The 25950-nt window shown below is 39.1% G+C and overlaps 1 protein-coding gene and 1 long non-coding RNA gene across 2 annotated transcripts in view; one reads left to right on the forward strand and one right to left on the reverse strand.

The window, feature by feature from the left end:
- The window catches only part of LOC310767021, a 962895-nt gene that overhangs the window by 518099 nt on the left and 418846 nt on the right, over positions 1–25950 (forward strand). The gene's annotated exons all lie outside the window — the stretch shown is intronic.
- RYR3 (ryanodine receptor 3) overlaps positions 1–25950 on the reverse strand; it is a 265223-nt gene that overhangs the window by 24152 nt on the left and 215121 nt on the right. Inside the window, exons 73-88 of the mRNA XM_083607824.1 lie at positions 25482–25652; positions 23676–23735; positions 22725–22856; positions 21475–21587; positions 15368–15464; positions 12659–12765; positions 11831–11882; positions 8097–8153; positions 7393–7492; positions 6621–6700; positions 6316–6392; positions 3425–3498; positions 3171–3188; positions 2621–2701; positions 1955–2043; positions 46–174 (exon numbers count right to left, since the gene is read on the reverse strand). Of these exons, the coding sequence (XP_083463950.1) occupies positions 46–174; positions 1955–2043; positions 2621–2701; positions 3171–3188; positions 3425–3498; positions 6316–6392; positions 6621–6700; positions 7393–7492; positions 8097–8153; positions 11831–11882; positions 12659–12765; positions 15368–15464; positions 21475–21587; positions 22725–22856; positions 23676–23735; positions 25482–25652 (1437 nt within the window). The remainder of the gene's footprint in view (positions 1–45; positions 175–1954; positions 2044–2620; positions 2702–3170; positions 3189–3424; positions 3499–6315; positions 6393–6620; positions 6701–7392; positions 7493–8096; positions 8154–11830; positions 11883–12658; positions 12766–15367; positions 15465–21474; positions 21588–22724; positions 22857–23675; positions 23736–25481; positions 25653–25950) is intronic.

Below are 25950 nucleotides of genomic sequence, written 5' to 3' on the forward strand. Positions count from 1 at the left end.
CCCATGTACACAACATGAAGCATAGAGAAACGACGGGCTACTTACTTGGATATATTCAGTAAGTGAATTAAAAATCTGTTTGGTCACAGCCAATGCCTTAGAGAAATTACGTTGTCCAGATTCATCAATGACATCTTTTCCAGAGTAGTACCAGTAGAAGTCACTGATTGATTCCTAAGAATAAACAATAGGTGGGTTTTCCCCCTACGTTTTGTGAGGGCCTAATCAAACTGCATCAAATATAAAAATATATATCTATGGAAAATGCCATTAGCCAAAGGATAAATGCTCAGATTTTATAATCAAGCACAAACGAATAATAAACATATGCAGAACAGCAACAGTATAGACAGCAAATAAATAAGCATATTGATATTTTTAGTCATCAAACACTTGGGAGAACAGGGTGGTTTCAGGGCATGACTGAAGGGTATCTGCTCTTTTCAGCAGTGGCTTAACCAAGCAATGATCCAACCCCTTCAACAAGGGATAAAGAAATGGGTCATAGTTTATCTTTAGCTGCGAGAGATTAACTTAATCCCCTACTTCAATATCCTCCTTGTTGGACTAATATGTTACATAGTATCTATAATACCTATGAATCAACACAGCTACCTTTGCATTTGATATCAGAACATAAAATCATAACAAGCCAATGGCTCATCTAGTCCAGCATTCTGTTTCCACAGTGGCCAACCATATGCTTCTGCGAAACCTGCAAGCACAAGGGCACCCTATCCATAAGGGCACCCTGTCTATGAGACATTCAAACCACCCTAACCTGCAAGTCCATAGTTTCTTATCAACTTTCGAAAAAGTTCGTATAGCTAATCTCAAACTAGAATCCTATACCAACTTCCCTTGGAACATTGCCCGCTAAATTCAACGTGGCTTTCTTCTGAGTATAGGTTTGCATTTGCAGGAAACTGCCCACTTCAGAGGTAATCAACATTGCCAAAGGGTTGGCTTTTCTTTCTCTTCTGAGAGTTGCTCAAAGATGACAGTAACCGCTGAGAATCTATTCAGCAGTTCTAATCAGTTCCATATCAGATGGAAGCTTGGTTAGTAAAGTTGTGGCCTTATTTCTCCCTCACACCCACTGCAAACACCATTGAGGAATAAAAAACCTTTAAATTCACTTTTCTCAGTCACTATGCCTCTAGACTGGACAGGGCAAGTGTGGCATGGGACCAATGACAGTCCAGGTGTTGCTGGACTCCAACTAAAGAAAAAGGTAAAGGACCCCTGGATGGTTAAGTCCAGTCAAAGGCGACTATGGGGTGCAATGCTCATCTCGTTTTTCAGGCCAAGGGAGCCAGCGTTTGTCCACAGATAGCTTTCCGGGTCATGTGACCAGCATGACTAATCCGCTTCTGGCACACTGGAACACAGGAAGCCAAAGCGCACAGAAACACAGTTTACCTTCCCACCACAGCAGTACCTATTTATCTACTTGCACTAGTGTGCTTTTGAACTGCTAGGTTGGCAGAAGCTGGGATAGAGCAATGGGATCTCACTCCAACTAAATCACATGCAGGGGCACAATACTATAAGATAACCACAAACAGCTGCTGAAGGTGCATGGCTGTAACAACAATATATTTGTGATAGACAAAATGTCATTACTTCTTCAATATAGATATCAATTTCGCCTTAACATCCACATTGATAAGCATCATCAGAATCTTGTTGATTCTCAAGCCCCTAGGCTCTACAATAATCCCTAAGAGAGTTTGCATGTAAACTCAATGTAACCCTCTTTTGAATTTCTGTTTTGAATACAGTAATAATTATATTTGTGTTGGATGGTTCCATGCTAACTGGCCCAGTGTCATGGGAGCTCTTTAGGAAAAGTGGAGAACAGAACCAGCGACAGTAGTGAAACCCCAAAATCTATCTCAATATGGAGACTTTCTAAAGTAGGAAGTGAAATTAAAATAACCCTCCAACTTACCTGAAGACGCAAAAGATAATCAACTGTGCTAATAATAATATTAACTGTGGTGGTATTGCCCATCTGAGTGCGCAGGTAGTTCTGAAAATCTGAAAATTAAAATAAAAGGTGGTGAGTAAATGCAAGCTATGGAAATATTATTACAGTAGTTCTATATTTGTGTTCCTATCGAACAGCGGTGGGCAAGGTGGTTCCCTCCAGATGTGCTTGGGTTCAACTCCTTTCGACATCAACCAGAATGGCTAATGGTTGGGGATTACGGGAGCTGGAGTCCACATTGCCCCTGATATAGAAAATGAAAAATCTGAATTTCTCAGTAACTGTAGCTGATGGATACAACCACAGAAACATTCTTAATAGTAAGGCAGCATTCTTTCTTAAGCAAGAGCTATCAGAAATAGCATTTGCATTTCCTCCTACACAGATTATTTTGCCACTTAAAATATGCATAATTTATAAAATGGCAATTTGATTTCCAGTTAGAAACAACTACTATATGTTAAAAATATTTTTTGAGAATTCTGAGGTACCATTTTATCTGAGAAACTGATTAATTAATTCTCTATGCTAAAGGACCGAAAATCAGTTTAAATGAAAAATATATTGTATTGTTAGTCCTTTCAATGAAGGATTTCAATGAAACAATAAATTTCTCAGAACACTTACCATTGTTATGACCTTCACACAGCAGTTGTAAAAATCTAAACAGATCTTTAGTAAACTCATCATTCTGTAGTACTTTCTCACCTTGAAAATATACAGTACAATGAATTATGCAATCATCAGTCATTTCCAAAACATGCAAAACAGATAGTCTTCCAACAGCATCCTTCAAACTAAGTGATTTCAATAAAAAGCAAATACTGTAAGCTGATTTACAGTAATTTTAAAAAAGAAATGTACTGGAGAGAATGATAAAAAATAAACTATGAAACAGAAAAAAGCAAAGCCAAATATTTAGCACTCCAAAGCATTCATGATCAAAACTACAGGACTAAAGATCTAATAGGAAATGGTTAGTCATTATCAAACCATGCCTTAAATATGAAAGACACTTCTTTAATTAAGCATCAACTTGATTCTCCAAGCTCAACACGCAACCGGCTGCAGACCATGAAACTAAACCTAAAGGGTGTCTGGAAAGATGCAATTAAAGAAGATTTCTTTCTCTGTTTGCAACACACAATAGCATCAAAAGCTGTAAACCCAAACATACCACGCTCACGTACGATGACTGTGGATCAAAGAAAAATAATAATAATATAGGATAAGCAAGTTATAAGTTACACAATATCTTTCGTTTAACTGTTTCTCTAGGAAAATTATAAAAAAACCATAATAGTATAATGCTACATTATTTTAACAAGGTTATCAACAGAAGAAGCTTTCAAAAGACCCAACCGATTTGGTATTAAAAGGGGGGAAATGAAGTGTAATCCTTATGTGAATTAGAAGTATGAGTATACTTACGTGTTCCTTCTTCAGTAACCATTCCAAGGCCTTCTGCTTTATTTTGTCTCTCAAAGGCATTCAAGTCAAGAACACTTTTCAAGAAAAAGACAATTCAGAAAGGATTGCTGTATCTAATAGCAACAGAAACCCTGAACTGCTGGCATACAACAAGCAAAACATACAAACAGTAAAAATGAGTTATAAAGGTTTTCAAAGGGGGAAGGTGACGGTTGAAATTTTAGCACTACCGAAGATGGTGGATGACCTCACTGATCTGTAAGGGGTCCAAGTTTCCTCTTCACTCTTTCGAATCACATTGAAGTTGGCTTCTTTTCCATTATAATTACCACCATTTGGTGAAGACATAATATTCTTAGGAAACCCACACACTTTTAAATATCAAATTAACAGAAGAATCTGAATCTCTGGCTATGGAGCAGCAGGGCAGACCTGCTGGATCTCGTTGTGACTGCTTATGCTGGCCAAGGCAGGAGGAGGCTGGGTGTTGTTGTTTAAAGAAAATACTGTGCCAGCTCCAGGCTGGGGTAGCTGAGGGGCTCCCTGGGACTTTGGATCCACTGGATCTAAAACTTCTGACATCCTGACCCTATTGCCAGCGGTAGCTGGGGAACAGCCAGCCAACAGCAGGAACCTTTGTAACTGCAGAGCTACCCACAAGCAAGGCTGTCAAAGCATCTGCCATATCTTAGCCCCCATGCAAAGATGAGGGGATTAGGATAGTGTACAATTACTGTGCTAACAGAGCAATTCTTTGCATTCTTCTCATAGGTTAGAATCACTGAGTTCAACAGGACTTATTCCTAGATAAGGTTGTTCAGAAGTGCAGTCTAAGGCCCATTTATTTGGAATTAGGCCACACTGGGTAAATGTTAGTGAACACAATTTTGAGGGGGGGATAAGCAAATATTTATTTCAGTAACAACCTACAGCACCCAGATTTGATATAACATCTCTACCATAAAGACAAGAAACATATACCCCCCCAACTCTTTCTGTTATTACCATGTCTCTGTTGTCAACTAAATTTTCAACTGCGTGTCTCAAGTGTCAGAATCAAACACTTGATAAACTTCCTTGAGGGTTTCCAAGTGTTTGAGAGTAATACTCAAAGGTGCAATGGCTAGCAAGCCCTCCTGGCTCCAAAGGAAAAAGCCTTACACTGGAGAAGGGAAATGTAATAGCAGATAGTCAAGGACTCCAGCAAAGACAGGAGAAGTGTCTCACCTCTGGTAGGAAATGTTTTATATTATACCCATAAGAATAAAGACTACGCTGCTCTTTAAATTCGCCTCAGATGAGAAAGCTCTCTGGGGATTTGGTATGAGAAGTCAGAGGGGCAAAAAGTGCATGTACCAAATCTTCTCACTGCTTTTTAAGTAACACTTATAACCTAATGGATGCAGTTTCTGAGAAAAATGCAAGTTCATGCACACATTCCTTGATCACGATAAGTATCAATATATTACCTAGGAGTGGTAGGTAGGTAAAGCAGGGGTGTTATGGTACAAAAGCATCTAGGACAATTTGTAGCGTACACTGGACATAACTTTCTTCTTGTTTAGTCAGAATCTCCTTTCTTGTAATTTGAATCCATTGGTATGGGACCTAGCCTCTGGAGCAGCAGAAAACAAGCTTGCTCCATCTTCCATGTGAGAGCCCTTCAGATATTTGTAGATAGCTACCATACATATCACCTCTCAGTCTTATCTTCTCCAGGCTAAACATACCCAACTCCCTCAACCATTCTTCGTAAGACTTGGTTCTCAGACCCTTGAACATCCTGGTGGGCCTCCTCTGCACACATTCCAGGTTGTCAATATGCTTCTTAAACTTCTTAAACACAAGACCGACCAATACAGGGTAGAGCAGTACTATTACTTCCCTCAATTGGGCCACTATACTTGGTTGACGCACCCTATAATCGCATTTGCTTTTTTTGCTGCTCCATCGCCCGGCCCAGCCTTTTTGCAGTATGCCTAATCTACAGTTACAGTAGTGCCACGAGATCATCCATGTGGCCAATGATTATGACCACTGTGTATACTGTTATCCACACAGATACACAGTATGAGATACATATTGATGCAATGAGCAAATATTACTGATTCCATTTTGAAATGTGTTGAAAGTATGAAACTGTATAAAGTCACAATTTCTAATCTATTTACTTGCAAGTAATATTAAAGCAAATTAAGAGATATATTCAACTAACATTATTAATATTTGGGATGGGGCAATTTACTGTCTAAACTATGTCAAGAATATCCTTGAGTTCTAATACATAAACAACGCCTTAGCTGTCACTGAATGTCATGAGAAATGTCTTCTTTTTTTGTAAAGAAAACAATCTGCGCTTAGCCTCAACCTCCCCATTCTCTCTTCCTCCTTTGACATAGCTACAAGATCAAAAGCTTTCACTTCCATTTTTGATTAACCACAGTTTAGCATTATTTCTAAACCCTAAACTGTGGTTAACCTATACTATGGTTGTTGAAAAAAGTTAGCTCCATGTTTCATTTCCGTTGCAATAAATCATGGTTTCTCATGGTAATGAACAGCTGTCAGTTTCTAGTTTGCCTCTAATATTTTTCTATGCAAAATACTAGCCAGTTATCCACAACTATAAGTTTACATGGAAAAATCATGTCTGAAGCAGCAAATTCATGAATATAGCCATAATTGATTCTGGTCATCACAATGGGGAGATATCACAATTGCAGGAATTGTTGCTGGCCAATAGCTATCTCTCATACTAGCATTTAAATCCCACATCACATTGGCATTTTTATATCACTTGGAAGAGATTACATGGAGAGAGGGAAATGTCCAGCTTGTACATACAAATAGGCATGCTGATAGAAGTAGATCGTTGTATTTTATGACTTTACCTGCAAGATTGCATTAAGCCGGAAAGACTCTGAAAAAATCCAGCATCTTTTTTCTCCTTCAAATAGTCCAACATTTTCTGAAAAAGAAAGGTTGAACAAAAGAATAAGAGATTTGCGTAAAGAATTTGCCAATTTACTTGACATAAGCAAAAAGAAAGAGAATTTTCCGTAAAAAAAAATTCATTCTCCAAACATAACTGAATTCTCCTCAGTAGTAATTCAACTTCTCAATGCTTTTAACAGTAAAACATTAGCAAAATCAAAGTAACATGCATACAGATCTATCACATCCAAATATGGCCCACCTGTTGAACAACTGAGTTTCCTCCATTTAGAACAGCAATACCAAGTTTCAAAGTTTCAACTACCATGTGTCCCATTTCACCTGTCAATCAAGAACAGAATAATTTTATAATTAATTACTATCAAAAAACATTTCTAAGCAGCAGCACCTTACTCCACATCCTGAGATGCTTTTCAAAGTTTTTAATGTTTAAAAGCATTGCTATATGTGGAACTGTTGTACTTTAGTGCACACACACAACTCCTTTGATTCGAGCTGAAGTAAAGCTGAAGTGAATGTCACTATAACAATCTTTAAAGTAAAGCAGATCATATATATTCATAGCAATGAATCTAAGCACTGGTCTTTATTTAGTCAAATCCCCCATTTACTAGGGGGATGTGTCAAGGTGCAGGAGTCCAATTTGTTATTCAGAAGAATCCTCAGGAGGAAGCCATTCCAAAGAGCCCAATGAGGACTGAGCATGTCTAGCTGCCACAGAAAGCTGACTGACTGTTGGAGAGCAGGGAAGGAAAATCAATGGGTGGGGAATAGAACAGAGAATCCTGAAATAGAGTAAAGTAAAAGCCAGCCAGATAGAAACAGGAGCGCTCTACAGTACAACATATTCTTGCAGGTCCCACATGGATGGCGTGGTCATTTATTATTGTGTTTTGGTTTTTCTAACGTTAGTATGTTTAATGTGCAACTATCATCTCCTCTGTGGCCTTCAGATAGAATGGAATATATTTCCAAAGAAACAAATGAATATATAACATTTTACGGAATGCTACCTTTACTGGCACTAATCATCTGTAATACCATCTCTGCTGCTCCTCGTTCATGGAGTCGAGATTGCTGATAAAGAGTTTTTTGCTTTTCCATTTCTTTTTCCTGAGAGAGAAGATACAGACAGAAGTATTTGTGTTTCCTTGACATATAATGGTATCTGCCATTAGTAGCCAAAAGGTGAGTAAGAGTAAAAAAATATTAAACTCACTGTTTTACAGATTTACCCACAATCCCATTAAACCATAATCAACAGGACTAGATCAGCTGTGAATTGGATCATCAGACAAATAATAACCCTAGTGCAGCAACATCTGGTATTTATTTTTATAATAGTTTTCCATAACACTTTTGTATAATGAGACTTCGCTTGCAACTGGAGTAATAATGTGCATGAAATAAAAGCTATGGTAGGAACAATTTGAATTTAAAAGAAAGATAAGAAGCTTTTCCAGGTGTATGGAACAAAAGGTAGGAAAAAATGAAGTGTAGGAGAGAAGGTAAGAGGAAAAATCTTAAAAAATGCAGGCAGGATCAATCTCAAACATTGTTTGCAGTAACTGAAAATATTATCATAATGACATTCATAAATATGTATGCAGTTCTCAGGGAGAGTTTAAGTAAACTTTCTAACTTCTGGTAAGTTTGAATAACACATTACTCTAGCTCATTAGGCAAAAGGTTTATACTTTAAGAAAAGTTAACTCACCTCAAATGTCTTCTCTTTTTCTTCTTCATCATCATCACTTTCTCCACTCTGACAGCTCTTTTCTCATTAGAAGGAAATAGGTTCAGATTGAATTAAACTGTGCTATTTTACATTTATTTGGTTATACTGTTTTGAATGAGCAGGTAAAGTCAAAGAGTGGTTTAATATATCCAAGCAGAGTCTTAAACCTTTCTCCAAAAATTGTTTCTGACTTTCACATACAGAGGACTCAGGCAATGAATACAGTTATAGACATGCATTAACAAATTGTTGAATTTCTTAGAAGGCAGGCACATATGGGAACCATTTCCTCCTACCCAGAACCCACAAGAGGAATAAAACATCGTGCTCATTCTAAATCTTCAAACCTTGCCAGAAATTATATAGATTTTCCCCAACTCACCCACCCACATCCTAACCAATGATTGTAAAGTACCCAGACAAGAAAAGTGTATGGCAGACAGAGATGCTTTTCGTGGTGTGGACAGCGAAAAAGAGAGTGGAAGTATCAGAAAGGGCTAAAACTTTTACACCTGCTCTTCCCATCCCTTTCCCATTTTCTCACATGTTGTACTTGCAGTTATACACAGTGATTTATCCCCAGTCTTTCCAGCCAAACCAAACAAATATTCCAGAGGTGCTGGTCCTAAAAGTCAACTCAGTATTATCAACTGGCCTCAGGTACTCCACTTTTCAATTTATGAACTGGCTTCCAGTAATTATATTTTCTTTTCATACCACATTAGGCTAAGATCCCTAGCAGCTCAGAGTAAGTGTCCCAACTGTGTACAAAAGCCAGCTATCTTCCAACCAACCCTCATTTAGGGTTCTGTTTCAGTTGGTTTCTCTCTCAGTGTTCTCTGATCCCCATGGCAACAGCCATTCACAGAATTCATTCTACCTGGGAATGCTCAATTGTGTCTCCTATCATAATGCTATCAAGCCTGATATATATCAGTATTTCCTCTGAATGGTCATTCTCTATCTTTAGCAACTTTCCAAACCTGAGGTTATTTTCAAGCCCTAAATCAGTATTCTAAACCTGACGATGTCTTTCATCTGATTAACAGTTTTTAAGTTGGTCTGCCAATAAATATTATTCCCATAAAACACAACAAAGTCCCTTTTCCCTCCTCCTCCTCACAAGCTTCAAGCATTCATTCATTGGCCAAGCAAAGGAACAAGGTCTGGGTGAATATAACATAATAGCCTACTGGATCAGGCCACTGGCCCATATAGTTTGGCAGCCTGTTCTCCCAGTGACTAACCAGGAACCTGTGAAAAGCACAAAGACAGGACCTGAATGCAACAGCACTCTATCATCTGCAAGGCTCATTTCTATCAGCAGAGATGGAACATAGCCATCATGACCAGTAGCCTTTAACAGCTTTATCCTCGATGAATTTGTCTAATCCTTTGAAGGCATCCAAGTTGGTGACCAACACTGCTTCCCGGAAGAGTGAGTTTCATATATGTGCTGCGTAAAAAAAGTACTTTCTTTTATCTGTCCTGAATATCCCAAAATGAGCTTCATTTCCCCCCCCCCACGAGTCCCCGTGTTACAAGACATGGATTAACATGTTTCTCTTCACACTTTCTCCATGTCCTGAATCCTTTTATTAACTTTTATTGTTAATATTCTGCCTTCTGGAAGAAGGTACAGGGTTATAAAGACTAGGACAAGCCGTCTGAGAAACAGTTTCTATCCAAATGCGATTTTGGTTTTAAATGCAGTGTAAGATAATATCTATGTGAGCATACTGTATTCAATTACGGGGTATCAGAGTTTTTAGGGGTTAACCAGGCTGGGATAGTTGGGATAGCAGGCTTGTTGGTTTTTGAATGTCTGATGTAGATTTTTTTCAATTTCGTTGCTCTGTATGGGACAATGACAATAAAGATTATCATATCGTGAGTCCCAAAGGCTGCAATCTTTCTTTACAAGAGAGTCGCTCCAATCCTTTGGTCATTTTGGTTGCCCTTTTCTGAACCTTTTCCAATTCTACGATATCTTTCTGAGGTGAAGCAATGAGAACTTTCTGAGGTGAAGCAATGAGTTCTCCAAATGTGGGCATTGCAAATGAGGCATACCCCGGTACTAAATTACTCTTGGGACCCGATATCATCATCTACAACAATTCTGCGAGAAGTCTGTCCCTTTGGGGATTTCTAGCTTGCTGGACTAAATGCTGTATTTGACAGACAAAGCAACACTACCTCCAGTATTGTCCTTTCCTGTCCTTCCTATAGAGCTCATATCCAGAGAACCCACTGGTTCTCTCAGTTCCATCAGGTTTCTATTATGCCCACTATATCAATGCCATCCTCCATGATTGAGCACTCTAGTTCGCCCATCTTGGCTTGGAGGCTTGTAGCATAAGCATATGCACACTTGTATACAGCCTCTCTCTTCAAGTGTCTTTGGCACTTGCATTTTGACCTGTGGTGCTTTGGCCTTTCTGACTGCCCCTGCACTCCTAATGCCTAATTCTACATCTCCCCTGTTTAAATATTTCATTTTATCTCCTACATCCCAGAAGATTTGTTTCAAATCAGATCCTGCTCGGCCACTGTTGACTTTCTTCTCTCAATCAGTTTAAAAGCTGCTTTGGCATCTTTCAGTTTTAAACATCAATAGTCTGTTTCGATCCCGGTTTAAGTGGAGGTCGTCCTCCCCCCCTTTTTTCTTTTTACAAATTTGGCTTGTCCAGAAGGTTCCCCAGTGCCTGAAAAATTCCAAACCCCTCCTCCCAAGACCATCATCTCAACCATGCTTTGCGACTAAAATGCTGCACCTCTCTAGCTGTCCCCATATGTTGGACTGGTAAGATTTCAGAGCTACCTTGGAGGTCCTGGCTTTCAGCATCCTACTCAGCAACTAAATTTTGCTTCCAGGACCTCCTAACTACATTTTCCTATGTAGCTGGTGCCAACCATCCACCACAGCCACTGACTTCTCCCCAAACACTATCTAATAGGCTACCTAGGCAACGGGCAACAACAACAACCTTGTCAACTATTTATGGTCTTAATAATCAAATCACTCACTACCAGGATCCGTCCAGCCCTCAGAGAAGTATCCTTGGCATAAGAGGATAGCTGTTTGTCCTCCAAGAAATGAGTCCCTTCTAAGGGAATGTTTCGCTCTGCTTCCAAGATGGAATATGCACATGTGTCATGGGGGTATGAGGGGAAATGGGGCTCTATTAAGCCTTATGGGAATTCCTTCGCATATGAGTACTGTGCTGATGATGGACAAGAGCAGGGCTTTTTTCAGGGGGAACTCAGTTTTGGCACCTCTCAGGTGGGTGCCATTGACATTCTAAGAGAACAAGGGAGGTGTTTATGGTGAGTTCTGGCACCAGTTTTTTTAGGACAGGATCAGTTCTTAACTATCAACAGAACTTATGTAACTTCACCTGTTGAAAACAGCAAGAATGCTAAAATAGAAAATGTAATTTGCTGTTTCAATTACATAGTTAGGAATTAAACAAAAACTTAAATGTACCCCTTAAACAGCTTATATAGAATTAGAAGCAGCTGCTTCAAGGGCATAGTTTCACATTAGGTATAAATTTTGTGTAATACTAAAACCAGGCAGCTGAACTCTCAATAGGATAAAAACATATTACAGAGATCTATAAAAAAACAGCTGAAGAACTAGAGCATTTGTTTTAGGGTACATAATCACCTTTGTCATCACTGCAGAATTAACAATGAAATTAGATACTCACCATTGCCATCATTGCTGAATATGCAGTGTACAAAGGGTCGTTTTCCAATTTGCTGTAAGAAAGTGGAAGTATTATTAAAACAGCTTCTGAAGAGGACTTAAAAGCCAGCAGTTATAATATCTGTGAACTGCAGTTCCAATAATCATCAAAGCAGAGAGACTTTCATTTTCTTGCAATCCCATGATACGATCTTACAACCCTATAAGGTTAGGAACTTTGTCAAATTCTTTGTTAAAACGTATATTTACCATGTGCATTCACAACTGAATAATACATCTGTGTACCTCACAAGAGTGGAATTTATTTATCCGCTATTGTACTCTAAAAGTGCTTGCAAGCAGCCAGAGATTTCAACCACGAATTTTCTATGGTGCTGATGATTATCTGCGATCGTATCAGGTATGAAATTGACTTCCCACAAGAGGATTTTGAGAAGGTTGTAATCTCACTGTTAAACAGGCATACTTCTTAAAAGTTTTAAAATCGACTTACTTTCTACTCTTTAATCTTATTTAAGATTAAAACCATTTAAAAGTGGCACAGTAACACCCACACCTAACAATAATAGCTTCCCACATATCTTCCCACACACTACTCAAAAAGGACCACCATTTCCCCTCTAGTTGACAGAAATCTCCACTGTCATCTCCAGCACTATAGCAATGGGCTAACTATGTGGGACATCCAAGCAAATGGAGCAGTTCCCTGATGGATCGTGTTCTTATTTTTGTTTTTAAACAAATCAAACTGTTTCTGGAAGTGGGGGATGACTTAGGGTGCAGAAAAGATGGTGGGTCTATAATACAACTTTGAATAAAGTGCAGTTACCTTCGTTCGGTTAGAGCATTCCGGCTGAAATGAAGAATGATCTGATGAAGAGGATCAGGATGCTTTTCAGTTTCTTCCTCCTCCTCCTCACTTTTTTGCGGGGGAGTCTGTGCAATAATTATATTGGGTACATGAGTAATAAAAGAAATGCAACAAAATGCAATAAACCTTTTGCAAACCAACCATCTTGAATCACAAGGTCGTCTCTAACATAACACCAGTACATTTATAAATGTTTTTGAACAAAGTATATAAAGAAATGTAACTAGTTATAGGAGAACACTGGTTTTGATGAGATTCAGGGGTCTGATTTGTTCTGTCTGGCCTGCCTAGATACCCCTGGAACCCAACAGGTGCTACTGATGGCACATCAGTTCTATGGCTCATGATTCCATGATTTCTGAAGTCTATACAGCATGGATTGGGCCTTCTTTGTCAACCCTACAGAGTCATCTGAGATGGATGGTGGTGGGAGCACTTTATTCTGTGCAGAATGCAGCTGTCTCTGAGCCCTTAGATGCTGTCGCTTTTCATGAGAATTACACTTTCTTCAGAGCATATGAAGCATAACACATACCTAGGTCAGACAAATGAAGTGCGTAGCCCATTTCTCTCTCTGCTTGCCATGATTCATGGTTTTATGTACAACCATCCACACAACCTCTTCCAAGAAACACAATAATATAATCTCTCTCACGCAAATTATATAGCTTCTCAAATACCTCTGACAACTCAACTGTAAAAGCATCAAAGCCAATCTTTAAAAGACAATCCTATGTACAATATTTTCCACCACGCTAAATAATCTATGGGTGGGTTCTTAGCACTATTAACTCATCGCTCTTCCACAGTAAACTTCAAACAGAATTGCAACTGACTTTGCAGGCAATTGCAGCTATTGCAATTTCCCTATATGTTCATCCTGCTATGTTCTGACAACTCTCATGGAATATCCGGTGTGGATGTGGAAGAGAAGATTTAAGAAGCTGTTTGTGTGAACTGGGAGTTGGGTGGGTAATTCTAAGAAATACTTTGAAAATTAAAAACATTTATTTATTTAGCATTAGGTACTTACCTAATTTGAGCGTGATTGTTCATTGCTATTAATGCAATTTCCCAAAAATGTTTGTTTCGGACTGGAATTATAGACTGGAAATATAAATTCTACAAAAATTGCTAAAACTGCAGAGGCTAGAAATACGTTTTTCTTTTTAAAAATCAATGCTGTAGTGTTATAGCACTGCATCATATTTTTGCTGCCATTTTAGTATTATTATTTTTTAAGTCATAAAAGGATTTTAGTACTAATTTAAGAAGTGATTTAAAAATTGAGGGGATTATAAAATGTTGCCCACTACACTGGCGGAGGAAGAGGGGGGCGGGGGGAGTCCACCGCCCCTGGCAGCGTGATCCCGGTGGTGCCCCCCGGGACGTGCGCCAGCCCCGCCCCCACCTGCTCTCCGCCCCCGGTGCTGGAGCATGAAGCTGCGCCACTGGCCCACTACAAAGAGATAGATGAGATATGATAGTTTCACCTGCCTGATAACTTTACTATCCATGTCAAAACCACATCTCTTTAAAAGATGGAAAAGCAGTATCTACACTCTCAAGTATTGCACTGCTTTTCTATTCCTCTAAAAAGCACCCAGGCTTTCTGCAGTGAGAAAAGAAAAAGGCAGAAGGAGCACTAGGAAAATTACAAGCAGATGCTGATGTTATGAGGAGCCCTGTAAAATGTGAAAGAATGCAAAATGGTGGTCCCTCACTCAATGCTTAGTGTGGATGCAGCTTATATCAGGGACAGCTGAAATGCACTTGTATTTTAAGAGAAAAGGAATATTTTAGGTCAGTAAACTTTTCCCACAGTGATAGGTTAATACCACTTCATATCAACTGTTGAAATGGTTACAAACTAATACAGGTAATTAACTAATAAAACTATTACTTGGTTTCTCCACTGCATTCATGTGATGGAAACCTCTATTAATGATAGCTAGGGGAACAAATCATTTTACATGTACACAGAAATAAAACAATAATTAAATCACTTCTTAGGTTGTCAGTTAAAAAGAAGACATCTAAAACTGTCTGAAGCTTAGAAATACATGCACATACTTATCTTAATTAGAATTAAGTTCTAATAAAAGGTGAAGTAGAAGCATAAATAATTCCAATTTTAATATATGGAAGGAAACTTTTGTTGTTTAATACTGTCATACAAGTTTATAGTTCGTTAGAATACCACTCTATTAGAGTATCAGGAGAAAGCCAAATTAACTTGTATAACAGCTTAGAAATGTTAAAATAAAAAGGAGGGTTATGCAATAACCAAAATCCAAACCACAAAGAAGCATTAATTGTGTTAAGCCTTCAAAGAAAATGCTAATTAAAACATAGGAATTGCCAAGCTGAACAAAGCAGAACAATGATAAGTTTTAGTTCAAACTATATTTTTTAAAAAATAAAAAAGCAATTTCGGATATTGGCATAAGCCATAGCTGTGTCCATGGATGCACAGAATATATCAGTGTTATACTGCACAGCTTGGCTATTTCTTTCTGATACCTTATATATTTAAGAACATTAACTCTGGCATAGGAAAAGAGTGATACACATTTTAATATAGATAGATACAGATATAAATATATCATTAGATAATATGGATCAATGTGGGCATTTGAAACTGGGACCAGCCATATCTGTACTTACAGCCAAATCCTGAACTAGTTTCTCCTCAAAGGAATATTCCTCTGTTTCTATCCAATATTTCTGATAACCATGGAGGAACAGGTTAATAGAGCGGTGCCTGGGAGGGGGGGTGAAAGTGAGATCAAGAGGGATAAACGGAATACAGTATAAAAGCTTATGCGGTTAATGATTAGTAAGCATATGGATTTTGTACAATTGTGTTCCTCTGATTGGTCAGTAAATATTTTTTTAAAAAACCCAGATCATTGTTTTTGTCTGTTACTATGGTATTTATTTTTGTGTTTTTATATTGTAAACTGCCCTGTGATCGATCCTTGGATGGTGATATAAAAATAATGATAAAAAGCAATTTCCCCAATGTTTGACGGAAATTAAGTTACACAGAATGTAACTTACAATAGATAGACAGAGTATGGGAAAAAAGCTTTCATATCTTTACATTCCATTGCATATTCTACTGCACATACAACAGAATCTAAATAACCTCAGAGCACTTGGGGTGTGTGGTGTGGTTTGTTCTACAATTTGTTGGGTTTAAAGTCTCTTTTTTGCTGAGGGGAGTCACTGGCCATCCGCCATTAGGTTGTCAGTGCTCTCCCGTGTGTTGCGGCAAAATGGGGGCGGGCTCTCTGCTTAAACATACGTTTTCCAGAACCAGCCCAATCCCCACACAGTTTGGATAACCCTGTTATTCCCCAGATTCCCAGCTGGGGACTGGGAGTGATAAACGCCCAATGCCAAGGTCTCCCTACATCTGAAAGTTTAATAAAGTTGTGGCCAATTTTAATCCCATAACATGTTGTCATGAGTCATTATTCCTCCCAGGGGTCACCAGGGGTTGGAGGGTCTCCTCCTGGCCACGCAGTAAAGGCAAAGTGAAGTTAAATAAAATACAGCTATGGATTGAGGGAGAAAAGACACAGACTAAGCTATCTATGCTATTTAAGGTCTAAGGTAGGTAAAAGGAGTGAAAAAGAAAAAAAGAAAAAACTGAGGTGGGAGCTAATGGCAACTGGCTGCCAAAGGCAGGGACAGAACTGCATTATGGGAGCCCTACGTCCCAAACGGTTGCTGCTTGCCTTCAACCAAGGGTATAGAGACTTCAACCCATCCTATTGACTTGGAACTGGGAATAGGGGAATGTGTTGCAGCTTGTTCTTCCTGGACTTTGGTGAGGCATCACTGGTGATCCATGGGTCTATAAGGATCAAAGGGTGCCACCAAAGAGATGAAGCATTGTGCAGCCTGGTCCCTCTTCCACCTGCAGTGAGGGTGGGAAAACTAGGGCCTTTGAAGTGCCAGCCTCAATCCTCATAGAGAGCCTCTCAGCCCTTCTAGGAAGTGTCAGAGTGGGGAAATAACTCAAAATAAAGGAAGAGAGAAAGAAAAGCATGTAAGAAGAAGCCCACTTGTGAACTGGGCTCATATGTGCTCCAGATTTGCATGGCCGGTTGCCTCATCAGGCAGAGCCTCATGAAGCAGAGCCAGTTTGGGAAACTGGTGCTCCTCCTAAAGGAAGTGAAGATTGATTAGCTCAGCATGTGTGCTTCAGTAGGGGATGTCATCACAAAGGTACTACTGACTACCTTCTAGGAACCTCTGGAGAACAATACATTTTAAAGAAACACTCACAGCAAATACAACTTAAGCACTGTCATTTTTAGGAAACACATAACACATTGAATATGTATCTTTCATTTATTATTGCATACAATAAATTGTTATTTAATTCATTTCTTGTGCTTCACTGCCAGAATTTCTACTATTTTTTTCAACTTGGACTGACCAATCAGAATCCCTTATTAAATTGTACAAACTCATTGTATGACATCATATCATGGCTGGGAAAGGAGTAAGTGTGTGCGTAAACAAGAGGCTCTCCATTACATTACCGTTAATGTGAGTATGAGCCTGTCATATTGAGTTTTTTCATGTACTTTTTCCAGCCATACACGTTGGAAGGTGCTCAGGTAGAAATTGCTAATTTTGTGTCTGAAGAAAAGCATATAGGTTTCAACTAACAGTAAAAACACAATTATAGTAAAGCAGTTAAGAGCAAAGGTTATCTAAATATGTAAAATATATTAATAATTTTACATCTCATTTTATGTTAATAATTTTACATCTCATTTTATGTTAATAATTTTACATCTCATTTTATGTTAATAGTTTTGCATCTCATCTCATTCTGTCCAAATTCTATATGGCCATGATTATTTTAAAAATGACGACGACAACCCTAAGTATTAGGATTCTTCTTAAATACGAAGGTTCAATTCTTCAAATGTCACACTCAAATACAGACATTCATATCCATAACATAGCAAGTCCATACAGTTTGCAGTCCACCATGCCAAAATTGTATGCATAAGCGGGGATATCCCATTGTCACGAAGGGTAGTCACAAATAATTCCATATATTATTGGGACTCTTGTTCCCCATCTCTGCTGTTACTCAAATTGTGTCCCTCCTTAAAATATTGTGTAGATGTCAACAGAAATTAGAGAGTGAGGCTGAAATCACACACTTAGTTATGCCTACTTAATCCATAAAAGCAATGTTTAGATTCAAAGAAATGTTAAGGAAATTAATGTTAAGGATTTATCTGCCATTCTGCAGCCACCTACAGCCTCCATTCTGGAGGATCAGATATGCCTCCTGAGCAAGATGAGATGAGGTGTGTGCAGCTGTTGAGGAGAGAATACATTTTCATTCTTTTTTTAAAAAAAGATTTACTATCACAAGGAACTAAACAGCAGTACACATCCTAAATTATGAAAACAACCGAGGCCAGTCAAACAATCATAGGTCCAAACACAAAAAAGAGAGATGCAGGTATATCTGGGTGGACTGCAAAATTTTGACCAGAGGTTTGCATTAACATCAATAAAGCTTCAGCAATCCTGAAATATACTGTTAAAACATTTTCAGACATTTTCGCCCCACCAATAAATAATCAAATATTGAGTTCTCCGTTTCCCAAGGCAACCTGGAAGCTAAAATAAGAAAAATGCAAGAAATGTATAATTAACATATTACTGATTGTGGTTCAAAGAGAATGGACTGTGTAACACTTGCATAACCATCAGGTCTATTTGAAATAATTTCTAAGTGGTTTCCTAAAAGGATCTTGGGCACAATCCATCCTCCCCCCTAGGTGCAGCACAAAGAGCTGAATATGTGGGCGAGGGTATTCTTAAGCCCCAACTCTTTTACTGACAGGCACAGAGCTGTATGTCCTGCCATTATGTGCAATGAGAGGTTTCGGCTTCCCTCTAGGAAAGAAGAAGAAACAGAGCCCCTGCTTCTCTTCATATACGCTAGCGGCCAAAATTGTGGAAACCCTTTGGGAAAAGTGTATTTCCGAGGTTCGATGGCTCATAACACCTGATGGCTCCTAACACCTAAACACACATGCTCATTGGCTACATTCAAATGAAGGAAAGCTACTGCCTATCAACCTAATCAAGTTGTGCTTCCTTTTTCTGGTTATTTGGCTATAACTTCTGATGGAATACAGATAATTGAACAAACTTTGCTGCATCACATTCCTCATTAAATTATCTTTCCATTGATATATAATTTCATGGTATTACAAAAAAAAGTGGTGTTATGAGCCATCAAACCTCAGAAATACACTTTCCCCAAAAGGTTTCCACAATTTTGGCCACTAGTGTAGGGCATATTTGCCTGTCTGTGAACTAACTTCAGCATGAAGGGAGCCTGAGAAACTGACAAAAATAGTGGTAATGGGAAGCAAAGTTTCCATACCTGAGGATTGGAAAGTGGCAAATACAACACCATTCAGAGGTCTAAATAGGAAAATATTGTATGCTGTGTGGAGTCCTCAATCTATGCGTGCATCTGCGTTTTTTGATTTTGATGGTTCAGGCAGTGGCTCTGTTTTTTATATACAGTTATATAGTCGTATAGATATTTCTTTTCCGAATGGTTTTTGTATGGTTGTGTCATGGCCTTTGGCTAGTACAATAAAGCTAATTTATTTACTTAAGAATATACAACACCACTTTTTTAAAAAAGAGATTCCAGGGAGATGTTGAAAATTACAGGCCACGAAGTTTAAACTCTGTTCTGGGAAAACTGGTGGAAAACATTGTTAAAGATAAGATAACAAAGCATATAGGAGGAACAAGTCTTGCTGAAGCAGAAATCAGCATGGCTTCTGCAAGGGCAATATCTGTTTCACTAACCTATTAGAGAGTCAACAAGCATACAGACAGAGATGATCAAATTGACATAGTGCATTTGGGCCTTCAAAAAGCTTTTGACAAAGTACCTCACCAAATTACCTCACTGCCTGAGTAAAATAAGACAAGAGATCCTCTTGTAAATCAGGGACAGGTTAAATAACAGGGAGAAGGACAGATAAAAATAAGTGGACAGTTCTCCCAATGGAGGGATGTAGAAAGTGGAGTCCTGGGACTGGTCTTGTGACCTGTGCTTGTATGAATGTATGCAAACTATCCTTGCTTATATGTTGGAATCATGATTTCTGGACCCAGCGCTGAGCCTGCACCGTTATTAGACTAAATTAAGATACCTTCCTTGCTCTCAAATAAGAGCTGCTGTAATTGGATTTTGGGGAAGGAGCATGACAGAGGGTTAGACAAATTCGTGGAGGACATAGTGACCAATGACTACTAACCCTGATGCTTACGTTCTACCTCCACTGTAGAAGGCAGTAGAATGCCAGCTGCTGGAAACTGCAGGAGGGGAGAATGCGGCTGCATTCAGGTCTGCTTGCAGGCCTCCCATAGGCATGTGGTTGGCCACAGTGAGAACAGGAAGCTGGACTAGATGGGCCTGATATAACAGGCTGTTCTTATGTGAATACTGCATGAACAGGCTGGCCTCCAGCCTACATCTGCAGCCCTAGGAAACTTTTTGTGGGAGTCATGCATGAGATTTTCATTTGCAAGGAATGGCACAGCTGTTTACCCAGCACCACACATTTCCAAGTAAGGGCTGGCAGGAAAGGAGAAATATGCAGGAGGAGATGCAGCATGCAAAACAACAACAATGCACGTGTAATTGCAGAAGTTGAAACTTGTCAATTAACATATTTCATAAAACAAGCCTCCCAAATTTTAGGGTTAAGACCTTAACCTATCACACTTAAAACAATGGATAAATAATTAAATGGTGTTTAAAATATTAAAGGCATGATCCACTCTCTCATGTCTAGGAAGGAGTGGGCTAGCTTGCCCTACATATAGAATAGGGTTGCCATATTCCAAAAAGCAAAAACCAGGACACCCTGGAAGTTTTTACAAAAACGCCAGCAAGCCTCAATTTTTTTATTGATCCAGGACAAAGTGGCCCCCCAGATGTCAATTCCATCTTTGAAATCCAGGTAATGACTGGGAAAATCCGGACGTATGGCAGTCCTAAGATAGGAGGTGCATACAGACATCCCATACATAGCAGCAGATAACTGGGCCCACATACCTGGCCAAGGGATAGTGGCAAAAGGGAAGGATAGGTAGTTTCAACAGTACAATCTTATGGACGCCTGCTCAAAAGTAAGTTCCATATAGTTCAGTGGGCTAACTCCCAAATAAGTGGGTAAAATATTGCAGCCTGGCAATTCAAAAATATGTGAATGGCTACTGAAAAGCAGGCACCACTGAGTTCAATGACCCACTTCCAAGTACATTTCTTAGATTGCAGTTCACTGTTTTTAAACAGCTGGGGGCTGCAAAGGATTAATACAAGACTTTCTGATATTCAGAAAAGCAACGAAATGGTAATGAAATGTAATAGAAATGTATTTTTGCAGTGCTAGTTGAGGTTAGAATTAATTTTGGATCCTAGTGTGTTATTTGAATACTGTCAAGACTGCTTTACAAAATGCTTCTGCGAGTCTTGTGTTCTACCTACTTCCATTAGAAACAGAATTAAGGATTAGAGCATCTCTTTTACAAAGACATATGATGCTCTTCTAATATGGCTCAACAGGAAACTTTAAGAAACTGGCTGAACTTTCAATATCGTGTCACAGAAAGCATGTCAGGTAAGAACACCCACTGTTCTGAAGCGCAATAGCAAGAGTCTCATGTAAAAAGAAAAATTAAAAGTTATGTACCTTGGCAGATTATACAACGGTGCCATCCTGAAACAAGCCACAACAGCTCTTTTACGTTGTTTTGACAAGAGTTTGTGCCAAACTGCTTTCTTTGATCTTAATGGTTGCTCAACCTATGGAAAAACACTATTGTAAATAACAACTCCAGTTCAGCTGATGCCATCTGTAAGTTGACGATGGTGGAAAATACACGGTGTGTGTGGGTGGGTGGGTGTGTATATACACACACACGCATGCACAAAACACACAAGATTAAACCTAACCTCACACTGGAGAGGAAGTTTGCCTGGTGCGTTCATTATACACCTTTAGGCACCAGGCAAAAAACGTTAACTAGGCCCTTGGTTGATCTGATGTGACATCCATGCCCTTTTAAAACATGGTTTTTTTCGGGGTGTGTGTGTTTATTAGGTTGTTTTTATTTTGATTATATATATTTGGGCTTTTATGTTTATCTTTTCCATGAACCACCCTGAGACCTCCAGGTATAGGGCGGTATATAAATTCAATAAATAATAATAATAATAATAATAATAATAATAATAATAATAATAATAATAATGTTTCCGAGCACAATTCAAAGTGTTGGTCTGACCTTTAAAGCCCTAAACAGCCTCGGTCCTGTATACCTGAAGGAGCATCTCCACCCCCATCATCCAGCCCGGACACTGAGGTCCAGCGCTGAGGGCCTTCTGGTGGTTCCCTCGCTGCAAGAAGTGAGGTTACAGGGAACCAGGTAGAGGGCCTTCTCGGTAGTAGCGCCTGCCCTTTGGAACACCTTCCCAGCAGATGTCAAGGCAATAAACAACTATTTTACTTTTAAAAGACAACTGAAGGCAGCCCTGTTTAGGGAAGTTTTTAATGTCTGATGCTGTATTGTTTTTAATATTTGGTTGGAAGGCGCCCAGAGTGGCTGGGGAAACCCAGCCAGATGGGCAGGGTATAAATAATATATTGTTGTTGTTGTTGTTGTTGTTGTTGTTGTTGTTGTTGTTGTTGTTGTTGTTGTTGTTGTTGCTATTATTATTACCCTGTAAGCTAAGTCAGTAGTATTACCCTTCATATTGCAGACAGGGGCTAAGGCTGAGAGTAGCTTATGTAAGTCCAGCTACTGAATACATGTCAGAAGCTAGATCTGAACCAGGGACTCCCCAATTTGAAACACAGTCTCTGTTATAATATATGCGCTTAGATAAGAACTCCATGTTCTGCTGTGAAAATATATAGCTGATAGGTGAGGTCCCTTTCACCTGTTCCAGATGATACACAGCTGCTGAGATCCTTTGCACACGCTGCACTATTTTCTCAGGATCAACAGGTTCATCAGCTTTCAAGACATCCTTGTACAAATTCAACTGCCATTTCACAGCTGGGTCATCTGACTGCAAATAACACATACGATCTTGTATCAAAAATGTTTAAAAATACTTAGCAGACTTATTTAAATAAACATTTGAGGGGGAAATAAATAAAATGCCCCACTCTTACACAGCAATCCTATAATTAGTCAGGTCTGGGGGCATGGGGATATGATTGTCATATCTTATACTCACTCAGCCTAAAAGATTAGGAAAAGCATGCCACTGGGAAAATTCCAAAATCAGCTCTAACTCCACCCTACCCCACTAAAAGATAAGCAGAAAATTGTGATCCAAAGGTTAGAGCAAATAATAGTGTTTTTGCCAGGAGCATAAAGGAGAAGTAAAGCTGTGTATGTATCATCTGCATATTACTGACAATGTACTACAAAACTCTAGATGACCTGACCAGCAATTTCATGTAAATATTAAACACAATGGTGGATAAAATCGAATCCGGTACTTAAGGCTCCACAGTGCTGAACCAAACTCCCCAAGCACCACCCTCTGAAAACAGTCATCCCGGTAGGACTGCAACCGTCATAAAGCATTGCCACCCACTCCCAACTCAGACAGCTTCTCCAGAAGAATACCATCGTCAATGGTATCAGCAGACACTGACAGATCAAGGAAGATCACTAGGGACACACTCCCTAGAGGTGATCATACAGGGCAACAAAAGCAGTTTCTATACCAAAAGCGCAGAGGTGTGCCTGCTAAATCCTATAGCCCTCATAGCCTGCATAGCTTAAGCAAAAGATTGCCTTGTTAAACATCTAAATGTTTTAAAACTTTGCCTAATGCTAAAAAACGTTTCATCTGACAGACCTTTTTGAACATTACCTTCTCCTGCAAATGCAAATTATTGCGTAAATGCTCCTTCACCTCTTCTTCTGTGTCTTTCTGCATACAAATATAAGCATATATTAATCTGTGCCATAATAAAAGTTGGACTAACTTATTAAATTATCTTTCTAGAAAGCAAATATCCTGGTGATGAGACAGCCCACAACCATCTACAACTGGGCTGCAAAGTTTTGCCAACAGAATAATTATGTTGTAACCCAGAAGAGACAGGAGGATCCAATTTCCCTAGGGAAGGAGTGAAGATTGGGAGAGGCTGTGAGAAGCAGGGAGAGTTCTGAAACAGCTGGTGAGAAAGCCTTGTATGTTGATATTTGTGGATTTAGTAAGTGAATGTTTCTGACTGTTCTTCTTCCCAATTATTATCTATATGTTTTTTTAAACACCAAATCTGGTCCATTTGTTTTCTTGGAATCCAATCTGGAAGAATAGCTGGAAAGCTGAAAACAGGATCCTAGACAGCTGCCTCGCATCAAGAAGCAACAGCAGGCAACACGTACATAGGATTCCGTGTGGAAAATGTGATAAGAACTGTAGGTGTGCAAAGCCAAATTCATTTTTTATGCTCGTATATGACCAATCCCTTATTCAATAAGGGTAACTGTTTGTTTCATAGAATCATAAAACCGCAGAGTTGGAAGGAACCACGAGGGTCATCTAGTCCAACCCCCTGCAATGAAGGAATCTTTTACCCAATTTGGGGCTTGAACCCATGACCCTTAGATTAAGAGTCTCATGCTCTAGCAACTGAGCTATGGCAAACGTAAATGAAATATGTGTAGCTAATGTGAGGTATTTCCTCAGTTCCCACAACTGGCCCCATTTTTCTTACATACATCTGATGATACGGGCTCTGGTCCAGGACAGCTTGGATACTGTAAATTTGCTAGGATGCCTTTAAGATGCCATACAGGGCCGTCTTTACCCAGAGGTGCAAGGGGTGCACCAAATTCTAGGGGGTGCCCACCGCTGAAGCCACCTAAGCTCTTAACTGCGAGCCATGGATGATTGGGGTCAATGGGTCATTTCCGTTCTCTTTTGCAAAACAGCTGCAGAACCAATGTATCCGGCGCTGCCCCCTAGTGGTGTCTTTCATTTTCGCATGATTGCAAAAATGGAAAGACAGAGTTATCGCTGCCATTTTTTTTTCATGTTAGTGGTTTTCGCTGCTCCCCTCCTTAAAAGCTCAACAACTTTGACATGCCCCCCCCCCCAATTTGGGGGCGCTGGACCGATCTTTGCACCCTGGCGATGCATATGCTAAAGACGGCCCTGATGCCATACTATTCTATTTGTTATGACATATTCTATGCATACTGTAAATATAAGCATGCCATTGTGTCTTTAAGATCTATGAATAGCTTTCCAGTTCAGGCAATAAGTATTTAATCAGTCAAGTGCTTTGGTCTAGCATTCATTTTTCTAGATGCATTTGGACCAATGAATAAACCGGTTTGCCATATGGAAGGCTTGTTCATTGTTTCTCGCACTGTTGAGATGCAGGCGTTGCAGCGAGGGCATATCCTAATACTGCATAGCAACGTGTGCATTTTGAGAATCCTTGTATTAGAACAGGCATAGGCAAACTCGGCCCTCCAGATGTTTTGGGACTACAACTCCCACCATCCCTAGCTAACAGGACCAGTGGTCAGAGATGATGGGCATTGTAGTCCCAAAACATCTGGAGGGATGAGTTTGCCTATGCCTGTATTAGAATCACAATCCCCATGTGGTTGCTGGATTTTCAAAATTGAACACTCTTAACTGAGCAAAACTTCGACTTACACAGCTGTATCTGAACTTAGCAAGAGATATCAGTTCTTGATCTCCAGGAGTACACATATTCAGTCCAATGGGAAGCATTTTTTTAAGTGCAGCTACAATTAGAGAAGTCTGTATTGAATATAAATCCCCTCTACGTTTTGATTTCTTTCGTTCTTGATCATGACCTCCAGACTAAAAGGGAAGATACATACAAAATATATTGTGTAGTTATGTGATTCATTCATATTAAATAGTTATTTCCCCTAATTATCCAACCAAAGCTAGACTTTTATATTGACATATTATATGTAATATATATATATATTTAATGGCTAAACTTGGGGAAATATAAGTGAACCAAAGAACTGCTGTGGAAAATACATATTATTTTAGTAGCACTTCATAATTTACTTCACCACAGAAAATCTAAGAATACACACGTTGTAATTTTCTACAATCTACACATCTCCAAAAACACATACATACACAT

Source organism: Podarcis filfolensis (genome assembly GCF_964270895.1).
Source record: "Podarcis filfolensis genome assembly, chromosome: 1".
Lineage (NCBI taxonomy): Eukaryota > Metazoa > Chordata > Lepidosauria > Squamata > Lacertidae > Podarcis > Podarcis filfolensis.